Source organism: Toxotes jaculatrix, chromosome 7 (assembly GCF_017976425.1).
Source record: "Toxotes jaculatrix isolate fToxJac2 chromosome 7, fToxJac2.pri, whole genome shotgun sequence".
NCBI lineage: Eukaryota > Metazoa > Chordata > Actinopteri > Toxotidae > Toxotes > Toxotes jaculatrix.
In genome coordinates, this window is record NC_054400.1 from 28,577,102 (window position 1) to 28,590,301 (window position 13,200).

Below are 13,200 nucleotides of genomic sequence, written 5' to 3' on the forward strand. Positions count from 1 at the left end.
TGTGATACGTGATAACGCAAAACAAAAACAAAGCACTTGAAGGCATCAACCACAGAGGAACGCTGTGAAAAGCTGGAATATTTTCTCATTAAGCCCGGACTGAAAATCATTAACCGGTCACAGTATAAAGGGCTAATCCCATCAAATGTAGCTCACATTTAAAAGCCACGTAGCATCACTTTACTCAAGCTGGAGAGAGGATCTTGAGAGCAGCATATTTCTGGAACTAATTGAGCTTTTTTTTTTTTTTTCAATATATTAATGGTAATTTCAAGTCAGTATAATGAGCTGTTTCTAAAATACCCTTCTGCAGAAAATGGCTGGATATGAAGCTATGTTTGACCGATTAGAAACAGACCAATCTGCCACATATAAAAAGAGAAAACAAAGGTACAAACATATATAGTCACCAGAGAACAGTTAAAACACATTCTCTGCTGTATCACACACCACTCCCCTCTCCCATTCACACATAATCCTGCTGAGCTTTAGTATGGCCCACTAAAAAAAAGCAATAGCTTCCTCTGCTTGCCTTCCTTACCTTCCCATGTATCCATTTCATGCTTCTCCCAGTCTGCCTGGACCCCATTCAAGCATGGACTCAGCTAAAGAAAAGCCACTGGGCCTGGTTGCCTCATGACTTTCTTTTCTTTCTCTGCGTCTCTGTGTCTCTGTTCTCTCTCCCAGCAACCTATTTCCTCGACAGCCGGCCCCTCTCTGACCACAGGCAGAGCCGAGCAACACCACTGGTCACTTTACTACCTGGTCACATGACCGCAGAGTTCAAGCCCCGGGGTCACAGCTTGGCTTGAGGTCCAATGACAGCTAGGGGGTTATCTGAGTGGAACTGATAGTCCTATTTTCGCTGCCATTCAACAATACTACTAGCCACAACCCCCCCTCCCCAGCCCTCACCAAAATTAGTGTCCCCCCCCTCCCCTCAACCATGCCTGTGGCACTTCTGAAGAGGACTAAAGTGCACGTCCAAGCATAAACACAGGTTCAAGCTGACAAAACACACACACACATTAACTAATTGAAGCACTTAGTGCAGCAGGGAAGAAGGTTGGAGCTAAAGTTTCACAGCTCGCTTGGTTACAAACTGTGCAGAGTGGAAAGTCAAAGGGCCCATTAGACAGAGACAGAGAGGTGGATCCTCTTGAAGATTCCACTTTCTGTTCCTATACGTTCCTCTAAATGAGAATTAAGTTGCACTGAAATTTGAAGTGTGAAGTCTGAAAATTTTCAGCTGGTGCTAAAACCTGCATGTGCTCCATATAAAATACTGTCCTCCATCAGCTAATGCAATGTCAGGGATACATGCTAACACTTGCTGTCAGTTACCAATAGTAAGTGCAACTTCATGTTCTTTTTACATTAGTTGACTTCTTACCCACACTGATGTTTCATGGACTTAAATGCCATCAGCCAAACTCAGTCACAGGCATGTAAACAGTGTGGTGCGAGATATAGATTTGTTTTGCTTATTTAAGAAGACCGGAGAAATAATTTAATGATCAACCATTTAGAGTGACATTAGAAAAATACTTGGGCATCCTGGTGGCATCCCCCTAGTACTACATGTCCCTGGTCTGATTCTTGTCTGGACTCTTGTTGCATGTTGTCCCCCTTTGTCCACTATATTTTCCATCCATTTTCCTGCTGTAAATTATTTAATAAAATCTTAAAAGAATAATCTGTTCCATATCACTATTAACTGAATGACTTTGGTTTTTGGACCGTTGGTCAAACAGAGTGAGAAACATGAAGATTGATTAACTGATTGTTTAATCAATAATGAAAAGGATAAGCAATTGAAGGCCTAATTCTACATGCCACAGATACATTTACAGCAGCATAACGTTAAAACTAATACTGAATAAAAACATGTTCAGGGTAAAATGAGTGAAATGAACAAATCGTGTGTTGAACCACGCTACATCTAATGTCCGCTCAGACTCATTCTGTGCTTGATTCCTGATTTTAAACTCTATTTAGACAAAGTTCTTGTGTTTAGATATTTAACATTCAAGAATTCTGGCTTCTTTTGGAGAGTATTTTTTACATTTCTCCAAGAAAGGTAACAAAAAAATAAATAAATAAAACTGAATGTTTTGGTATCACTCTAGAGCTCAGGTATCATATGGGGCGGGCTGGCTGATACCAACAAAAACACAAGCCTCTAAAATCTTTCTCCTTTTTCCTCCTTTTGACGTGAACAGCCCTCCAATTCAAATTCACCCAGCAGTCAAGCTGGATTTCAAATTTTCAGGCCTGTGTGCTTGTCAGGATGATTTAAGCCATATCTCTACCAGCCTTAAACCTGTGAGAGTCACAGAGGAATCTTACCATCCAGTGGGTTCTCTTCCTTCATCCCCTCCAGTGGCGTGGTTAGGGGACCATAGTGAGAAGCGTCCAGTGTTTCACCAGTGTGCCACACCCTGAACTCCGCTGCCTAACCTGACGCTCTGTGTCCCAGCAGCCTCCTCTCTACCTGATCCTAACCTCACACTACAGTGGACAAGCCTGTCCTGATCATCCAGCCGGTCTTCCAGCCCACCCTCTCCACAGCTCCACCCTGCTAATGCCTCTTGTTCACTCTCACAGCAGCGGCACCCCCCACAGCCCATCCCCACCCCCTGGGCCCAACCCCCCATGTGAATGCTAATGACCTGGCCACACTAAGTCACATATAAGAAGCTTTTCACATTCAAACGCAACACAGAAGGATATAGCTCATGTGAATGCATACAGGCAGAGAGAGAACTGAGACCTGCTGCTGGGCCCGGGAGGATTCACAGAAACAGGAATTGAGCTGTCACAACGGGCAGGTTGGTAGGAAGGCAGAAATATAAGGACGTGTGTAACCTGTTGGTGTGATCAAAGCCAGTCTCGCCATAAGATAATAATACCATAAGAGTCTTCTACCATATGTCACTGTGTCAAAGGCAGGGCTTATAGGAAGGATCTGGCCATGGTGTTGTAATTGGATGTGTCTTTAGATGCAGATTTGAGCATTAATATCTTCACAGTACACCAAGAGTTAACTGCTGGGGGAACATGGGACAGTAAACTGAACTAAATGTATTTTAAACGGGCAGATTTCCACAGACGTTCTTAAAGCTGGCGTAAATCTGTACAACAGATAATCTCATACTTTAACCAGCTTTTTATGCATCATTACCATCGGCATATGTCACCCTTGACCTCAGCACCTTTCCACCCATGTGGTGGAGACAGCATAATAATGTGGCGAGGACAGCATAATCAGCCACGTTGCCTTTAACCTTGAAGTCAATTGGGGTCCGGACAGCGCCGAGGCTCTGCTGGTTATCTGCTGTCATGTGGCAAGAGACGCAACCTGAACTGACGTCCTCTGTGTGAGCAAATGTAAACACAAGCTACACAAATTGCGTAAGCTGGTTTTTTTCCATGACGGACCAAATTTTTTGAAAAGCCCAGGGAGGTATATTATGAGTGCAACAAACAACTTGGACAAATTGGTTTGCTTGAACCACACCAAGGAATAGACCCAGGAATAGACTTGTCCAAGTGAGGGAATACAATATTAACAGTTCACATGATGAGGTTAAAAGCGCGTCATGCAAGAGAGTCAAATAAAAAAACATCAAAGTCGTCATATTGGCATTTAACGTGTTGATTGATTGAATTAATTCAGATCATCAAACATTCCACCTTAAAAGTTGCCGGTAGATTTACAGGAGCCTTTGAGCAGCACAGTGAATCAATCAAATGAAGATGAAAAACAACACAAACATACACAAACTAAATGTTATCGTAGCAACTGAAACCAGTTTTCTCATTTCCTGTCATTTCCCTCATATTTCCATCCAATAAAGACAAAAATCTCTGCAGCAATTTAGTCTTTTATTTTGAAAGAGTTTTTTTTAAGGCTGTTCATGCTTAGAAAATATTTGACATTTGAGAATTTCAGTGGTACTGTATATGTAGTGCTGCCATATGTGTTGGCTGAAAAATAAGAAACTGCGGGAATACAGATACAGAGATGTAAAATCTGTTTCTCTTTTTTTAACTGAACATATTTCACTCGTTTGTCTCAGTTCTTTAATAAACCAAATTAATGAGTTGTAGAAAGTTGTTAATAGAATTCTTAAATAGCTTTTGTGTTTTTTGTGTGTTTTTAAATGATATTGTGTGATTTATTGATACTGACTTTTAACTCCAGCCTGATAAATCCAGACTGCTCAGGCTCTGCTTTACTCCCTTTCCTCTATAAGGTACATGAAGGTTTCATGTGACTTACAGACGACTCTTACAGGCAAAACACAAATGAGAATTAAACATGGTGCGTTCATCTCACACTGTCACTGACTGTCACACTTCAGAGAAGAGTTTGCCATTTGCCACTGACAGTAAAAGACTTAACTAACTCCTGAAAAGTGTATTTCAAGTGACAATTTCTTTTAAACCAGCCCCAGGCAGCCTGAACATTCCTGATACAGCGTGTTTGCTCTTGTAGACACTGCAAAGTCCTTCCAAACAAGCCAAAGTTGTTAGCTGAAATGCTAATTTGATTCAATGCCAGCTCCAGTGAGCTGTTTTTGTGCTTTGTTTTCTGCATTTGCCTAAACACTGAGTGACAAAGAACATGTCTTTTGTTTGACCTCCCCTCCCCCCTCCCCCTGCACACTGTCACAAAGCTCTCCACTGTTCAGACAAAGAACTTCAACAGGCCATAGGTCACACTGCTCCTGTTCTCATCCAAATATATAGATATACACTCATTCTGATTCCCAAAGAAATCATCAGTTTCCTATTTCCAGTCTGGTATTAGAGAAGAACAGTTGGGTTTTCTTGATAAAAAAAAAAAATGCATGCCTCTGCAGGTAAAACGTATTCCTGATGCCTATACTGAATCCAGAGACAGCTATGAATCTCCCAACGTTTTTGGTGAATACTGACCTTTTATTAAAATTTAAATATCAGTTAATAACATCTGGCTCATACTTGGAGATTCCTGCTTTCCTTTTGCTCCCAGTGCTTTGGGCCTTGGTCGGCCTGCAGGCTAAAACATGAAATCTACCCCCCTCACCCTGCCTGAGGGCTCGCAAGACCACCTCCAAGAATTTCTGTTATTAGACAATTTGGTCTCAATGACAACAAATGGATTGATCAATTCAGTGGATCCCAACCCCCCCCCTCCCAAGAAAGGGGTCTCCCAAGATAAACTTGAAGGGTCACAAAATGATTAAAGAGATAAAAGACTTTTTTTTTTCTTGTGGAGTAATTGGCTGGTTTCTTTTTACCTAATCATAATTATTCGTCTACTCGCTGCCTGCCATCAGGTCTTATGTCAGTGAATATATCCTGACTCAGTGACAGTCTCCTGTTCCTGGTCGGTCTCTGACTTTGTGTGGAGTCCCCTCACAGGCTGCTGGTTCTGTTTGTTTGCAGCTGTACAGGAGCTGACCTCCGTGTTTTGGGTTGTGTTCGATCCTGCAGATTAGATTTACAATGATCCCCTCTTACACTCCCTAGATGCATTTGTTTTTTGGAGCCCCGATGACCAGCAGATCAATGTAGTTGTTCTCTGCCTGAACTTCCAAAGGGCATATAAAACTGAAGTGACCTGGCCACCACCTTGGGCTTGATGACCACTAAAAACAGCCACTCACACAAAACCTTTTTAACAGTCATCCATCAGGTTTGAAGAGTTATCAACATATTCTACTCTTCTGGTTCCTGATATTTCACTCTGATAAATGAAAGACTTTGGTGTTGGAGTGTGAGATGTTGCAGAAGAGCGTTTTTCTACACCAGTGATGACACTTCAGCTGTTCTCACATAATGAACTCCGGACAGTGTCTTGATGATCGAATCTGATCCCTGTCTGGAGCTGCCCTTTATAACACATGCAGCAACACAACCGGAGATTGTCTGTGTGAGGTGCAAGGGGTGGCCCCTGGGTAAGAGCACTCAGGAAGCAGGACAGAAACATCATCAGCTGATGATGTCTAGATAAGTTCAGGGTTGCAGTGTATGTGTGAGAGCGGTATTATTTTGCAGTTAGACTGGAACTCTCATTAAATTCCTGTTTGGTCACATACTGTATGAAAAGGGCCCCTGCTGACCACCTCACTCCACCTGCCACTTTCTCAGCTAAATCCCAGTATTAGGGGCTGAATTCCATTCAGCTGCTTCACTTATTTGAATGGGACATCCGTTCATCCACCCCTCAGCTATGAAGCACTGGAGCTGACAATGGGCAAGAGGTGGGGTACACCTCCTGGACAGGGTGTTAGCCAGATGATCAGTTAAGGAAAGGAAGTGTGTTTTAGAGCTGGCTCAATGAAAGTAACCCTGGATAAGAGTATTCAGACGTTCACATTAAGTTATAGGAATGTGGATGAGCTGTTTCATCTATATGCCAACTATTCATTGAACTTAGAGGATTAAAACATACATCATGAATAACACCAACAGTTCAAAATCTCAGGCTCAATTAATTTTTTTTTGTTATCGTCATTACAGTTAAACATTTATTAAATATATGTACAGTCCATACTTCATTTTAAGAGCTGCACCAAAACCCATAGGAGTTTCTCTTTATTTGATACGAAACCCAACTGACCCAGCTGTTATGTCAGTATGAATTTACTTTGTATTCTATTCTTTAAAAACGACAGGAAAAATTAAATTAAACTTTCCTGGAATTGACCTGACTGGAGTCAGATAGAGGCAGTGAGAACAGTGGGTCAGCATTAGGGGAGGTCAAAGGTTAACCCATGCCTTTGTCACAAGACTGAGGGCAAGAGGAGGGATGTCCCCTGCCTTACTGTTTTTCACAGTGAGTTTCAAGCATTTCCCAATAGTAATCTCACAGTTTCAGAGCTACAACAGCAACAGTGCTCTTTGACCTAATGATTCCCTTATGAGCTAAATGTAACCGGACTCTGAAAACAATAACGATGTCTTTAAACTACATGCTGAAATCTTCTAAGAGTAAAACAAGCACAATATATTTTACTGTATTTTTATATACATTACATTAACATAAGTACATCTATCAAGCCTCTTGAAGATCTGCAGCAAATATGAACTGTTTTACTGAGAATAATTTTCTGGATTTTGAAAGTTAATGTAAAGAGAATAGAAAACTACTGAAGCTCAGAGCTGAGTGCAGCTGGAACACTGTGCAACTCACAGCGTGTCAGCTTGAACAGGCTGGAATTATAAGCCACCATTCAGCAGCACCATCACATCATGAGGTGCTGGTAGCAGCAACCCGCTTCTCCACCAGAGGGCGGTATCATACAAACACAGAGCCCTCAGTGAGCTGTCTGTCAGCAGACAAAGAGCCAGATAAGTCAGCAGCATGAGCTGACTTGTTCACTCACAAATACCAACAAGCTGATCAAAGTGGAGCAGTGTGTGACCTGAAAGGCAGCGGAGCAGCCATTATAATCTATAGATGTGGGCCAGCAGCTTTAATAATGGAGGGTGCTGAGGGGGGGGGGGGGCCTCTGACTCCTAATCGTCTTATCTGCTGCCAAACAACCAACAGCACCTTTGATGTTGTTTGGTTTCTGTTAGCAGAAGTGGCTTGTCTTCCAGCGGTGGATGAATATTCTGGATCAAACTACAGATCTGGATCCAGCTCTCAAAAGCTAAAGAACAGGGTTTACATCCACGCTGGAGACAGAAAGTAATATTCACGGCTCTGTGTGTGACTGTGTGCGTTGTAAGCTCTGGATGACCTCTGAGAGGTGGCCTCACAGTGAGACACCCCACCCCAAACCTCATGCACCCAACTGACATATAAGCATCTACATGCAGGAGCTGATGGAGGTTTATCAGTGCTGCTGGGAAACAACCACTAAAGGCTTTCCCCCTCTGTCTCATTTGAATTAAAGGTTAACAGCTATTGGTAAGAGACAGTTGTAATGCTTGAGCTAATGAGCCCAGATGTGCTGAAAAAAAAAAACAAATCCTTTGTTTTGTATAAGAAACATTCCTCAAAGGAGCTAAAATTATCAGCCGCTCCTGAGCATTGTCTTTATTTCTCAACGATTTGAGGAGGAAAAAAAACTGCAGCGTTTAACCACTTCAATTCTAAGCAGAATATGAAATAATGGAAATAATGTGAGATATGACGTTAAAAGTATAAAATAATATCTCAAATATTTGTCCTGTGTTAGATAGGATAAGTGCTAAAGTATAAGTGCAAGATGCAAGAAGTAAATCTGTAAATGTTTTAGAAACGTGCACATTTTCATTCTCATTTGTCAACGTGTGATGAAGTCAACAGATCTATTTTTCCTGCACACGCCACCACGCTACAATTGGACATAAATCTTGCATCTAGTCGAGTGCTTTTCAAAGGAGGATGAGAGAAGGAGATGCAGCATCTCGGTGTCTCTCTGCCGTGTCGATAATGACAGGTTAGGTCGGCAGCAGGGTGTCTGCTACGCCTCCTTCAAAAGAACTGCCGCTGAAGCCTGAGTGGGACTGGAGCCTGTCAAATTACAGTGGGATCCCACCTCACTTCCCTCTCCCTCTATCTGTCTCCCGTCTATGTCTTCACTGCCACTCCTCCCTTTCCTATCTTTTGTCTCTGTGTCAGTATTTAAGGAGTGCACCTCATTTCACGATTCGGAGACACACAAAGCGGAAATGATCAGCGTGGCCAGCCGTGCCTGTGCTCCCTCAAATCTTGGAGAGATATTGGACCAAAGTGTATCTGTGTGTGTGTGTGTGTGTGTGTGCGTGTGATGCTTTGAGAGCATTTCTGGAATTCCCTCAAAGGCACATTTTCAAACTGGCAGCTGTGACTGACTCTGCCCCACCATGCGAACACACAGGGGAGTCTGGATGTGCTGCTCTCTGATAAGTATTTGATAGAATATCTAAGACTAAGAGATTGCCAACCTTCAGCTCCTGCTTTGAGGGTCTGGACCTCATCTGCGTATTTCCAGAAAATGTTTGGACTATTTGGATTTTGAATATGTCACACTGATAAAAAAAAAAAAGAAAAAAAGCGATGGCTCTCAGAGGCCACTTTCCACACGCAACAATAGAGGTCCCTACAGTATCGCTTTCCCCTCCCATACCCCTCATCCCTGCTTTGTCCATATCTAGCTCATCCCCTATTTCTCTCTCATCCAACACCACGCCATATACTCCCACCCCCATCCCCTCTCCATCCCACTCTATCTCTTAACACCCCCCCCTGCTCTCGCCTCTCTCTCCTCCTTTTCTGTCCATCCCTCCTCTTCTTGCTCCAGAACTGTCAGATGGCATTAGCTACTTTCACGCTCATGGCCTGTAGGAATAACAGCCGTGAACCTCGCCGAACAGCGCCATTCTCCTGCTCCAGTTAGCTCTCCACTCAGCACAGGCTGTTGCGCAAATACCAATGTTATTCACATTGTGCCCCTTCACTTACACAACATGCCCCACTAAAGGGCAAAGTTAGGCAGACGCAAATCTCAGCAGAGAAGGTCATGGCGCTGAAAGAAAGATGCGCGTGTATTGTATAACACGGTCACGCTCACTCATAATTATTAGCTCGTCCCCCTGACTCAAGGATCGACCCACAGCTTTGCTAAGATCTGGCTCACGTGGATCAAAAACGGATCCACTTCTTATCTGCTTATAGAGCCACAGGCCTGAAAATTTGTTAAATACATCATGCTCAGCTTATTTCCCATGAAGTTTCAGCTGCAGGGCAAGTTGCGGCTGGTATTAAAAGCCCACTGTGACCAATAAGCTGTAAAATGTGCAGAAGTTTCTTATTGTGTGGAGAAACAGGGTAGAATGATTCCGACGTGGCGTGCATGCATGTAACAGATGCTTCATACAGGCTGCTGATTTCCACGCCGCTGCCCGTCCAGTAGCTAATGCATTCCACTCTGAAAAGATTTCACTTGTTTAAGAGTCATGTATTTTCAACACCAACGTATGTATTCAAATCACAAACAGCTGGATTACAGATTGAATAAGGTGTGTGACAACAAGTAGCCCAGTAGAACAGCCAGACCGAGCCGGGCCAGCTAGCATCCCTCAGGGTGAAACACCCAACACCTTCAACTAATCTAAGCCATTTGGAGGCGAGATTTCTATTTGTAGCCGTTGTCGCTGTGTCCGCATCGAACATCTGCCGGTGAAACATGGAACGGTTAGAAGGTTAGCTTAACATCGTCCCTTTGGACTATAGACCTTTGTAAACCAGTTCAAACAAAAGTAAGAGAGGTGTGAACTGTGGTTTGAGAGGATTGAAAGTGTCCACACCGTAATAATTAATTAATATCCTGTCATATTATACGGTAGCGTGGAGGAATGTTTGCGTGTGTGAGGCTAGAGGAAAACTGCAAACACATTCTTGCAGGGGGGGGGGGGGGGGGGGGTGATCTGAAACGTGGCGACGCAATTATCAGTTTGACAAGCAAGCGCAGATAGATTAATACAAATACGAAGAGAGCGTAATTTCTCATTACTCTGTAGTGGAAAAAGCCCAGCATGGAAGGAAGGCTTAGAGGCTAATAATCAAAGCAGATTAGCCTGAGCTCTGATAGATGCTACGCAAGCCTGCTAATCATCTGAGTGATAACCATGAATCATCCAATCACAGCCAGAGATGAGCAGCGTGTTTCAAATTATGATTTTGATGGAATGATCTGGGTATCAACGACCCATCAAAGCGCCTCTCTTTGACTTCCGTTTGTTTCCTCTAGCCCATGTCACAGTAATTCCTCTGTGTTAATACAGTATGTGTAAGTCGGTGCATATTAAGTGTGGCGAGGAAGGGTGGGCGGAAACACTGGAGCTTCAGAGCACCGGTGTTACTGTGATCTCCGGCCTGCCTGCCCTGTGATTTAGCCCTGAAATGACAGACTTGCCCCTCATTGGGCTACGGGTGGAGAGCTAATGACATGCTGCGTGGGCTAACATGACTATTAGCCCACTCTGAGCTGCAGGAACTGACAGGAACACAATTCTGTCATTACGCCCTGAGGAGACCTCTAATCAGGGAGGCAGGGACACTAGGAGAGGCCAGCAGCACTGGTTTGAAGACAAAGACGTAACGGACTGGCTCTGTCTTACCTCACCCATTGGGGGTGGGGGGTGGGGGGGGGCACTGCTGGCTGAAGGAGCAGCATCCAGGTAGTAACATGGTGAGGATTTGAAATTCACTTTTGAATTAAAAGTACACGCTACTGTTTTTACTTGATATGTAGTAATAAATACCAACAAGCTTATTTAAAGCATATTTAACCTGGTTGCTGCTACTTGTAAATGAATGTAAATTAAATGTGATTATTAAATATATCATATATGTATATTATATAGTTATATAGATCTCTCTCTCTCTCTCTCTCTCTCTCTCTCTCTCTCTCTCTCTCTCTCTCTCTCTCTCTCTCTCGCAAAACGCACACATAATGTCCGTATTCTCTGGGTCTGAACTGCCAACATCTGCAGATTTTCTTTCAAGTCCTACTTGTAATAAAAACTAGGATTGTGAAAAGAAAGCTTTTCTTATTTGGTTCATATTTTTGATAAACCCTGGGAATCATGGTGTTATATGAAAAATAATTATGGTGTTATAGTAATGGTCATTTGCAAGTTTCAAAAATGTCACACATTATCTAAAAGTTTTCACGCAAGAGAAACCACGCCACATAGAACAACTCCCATATTGTATATGTTTCCTTTGGCAGTAATATACTGTATCTGACCATCAGTATAATTCCACCACATACCTGACACTGTGTCAAACGTCCAAATGCAGTTAAACCCCACTCATCTTACAATTCAAGTGGATTAAAGCAAACTCTTGAGAATTATCAGGAAACGGTACTGAGGCAGGTTTACCCACGAACATTCCTTCCTGCAGTAGGTGGAAAACAGGAATGTGACAAGCTTCCATGCTGTTGCTCACAGTCTGTATCACTGGGTTAATCATGAGTTATAATCAGTACAGGCACATACCTACCTGTCTGGGTACTGGGTTGTACCTGGGAAATGTGCTGGAGTTCATCTCGATCTTCATCTAGAGTTTTCTGTTCGGGTTGATGCTGGGCCTTATAGTATTTATTTTACCACGTGTTTCCTTTTCATGTCATGTTTTCATAGTTTTGTTGTTGTGAGTTCTGCACGTGTCTAAACCTGAGACCCGAGCTCAGCTTGTGGCACCTGAGTGCTGGCCACACGGCCCGAAAGGATTTTCTATGCCCACAACACAATGAAGTGTGTGTTTTTTTTTTTTTAAGATTCACAATATAATATAATAAATTCTGATGCTAATATCAAATCTTGCCAAATTTGGTAGAAGAACAATAAGGTCATCTAAAAAAAAAAAAACATGAATGCAGGTAGTACTAGTGGAAAAAAATAATCAGTCTACAGCATTTTAATCTACTGAGAATTTAGTCGTTATCCTCATCAAACAGCACCACGGTGGTTCATAACATCAAAACTCCACTTACCTAGATTACTTTCATTGATTGCATCTGTGAAAACAGAAACAAAAAAAAACTCTTATCAATATACATAATCAATAGAGGTGGAATGTCAGGGCATATTTGAGCTCTGAGGTTCTAGCTTTCTTTCCCCGGCAATGTTGCGTCTATGTGCTACGTCGGGACACTTGGCCTGACATGCTGAGGCCTGCAAATTGAACCCAGAGCAGTGTTGCACTACGTTGCAGGCAAATCACTGCCGAGGAGGTGTTTCCAGTACAACAACGCCTCAGAGTTCATTTACAAAATTCTGAAACTCGCCATTAGTCTTATCTGGAAACAGAGCAGGAACAGAACACGCTCAGAGTTATCCACTGTATCACAAGACAGTACTTAGTCAGTGACAATATTGTATGTGGATCATCAAACTATCAGTTCACTGTGGATGAATATTTGTTCTTAAGGGGCTTTATCATAAGTGTGATTGAAATAAATTCCTAATCTCTCTACTCGTTTTACTGTCAGTTAATTCAAGTCGAATTAAAATAAATCAAAGTGAAAGATCACTTTAGAATTTAACTCCTAAACTCCTGTCCTGTTATATAAATACACATCACTTAAAACAATAAAGCAGCCATTTTTCAAAATCAAGCTCCACGTAACAACCTCTGTTCAGACTCTCACAGCTCATGGTTAGTGTTAGATTTTAATGTTTATTTACATTTAATGAAAACCACCATCTTTCTCGAACCTCAGTCAA

General features: G+C 42.5%; 1 protein-coding gene across 3 annotated transcripts in view; it reads right to left on the minus strand.

Annotated features, from left to right (window-relative positions):
- The window catches only part of LOC121185004 (nuclear receptor subfamily 6 group A member 1-A-like), a 72,956-nt gene that overhangs the window by 16,627 nt on the left and 43,129 nt on the right, over nucleotides 1–13,200 (minus strand). For 2 of the 3 annotated variants that reach the window (XM_041042955.1, XM_041042953.1), the window contains one exon: nucleotides 12,468–12,491. The exons of the other annotated variant lie outside the window; for it this stretch is intronic. In XM_041042955.1, coding sequence (XP_040898889.1) covers nucleotides 12,468–12,491 — 24 coding nt within the window. The remainder of the gene's footprint in view (nucleotides 1–12,467; nucleotides 12,492–13,200) is intronic. 3 annotated transcript variants of the gene reach the window in all.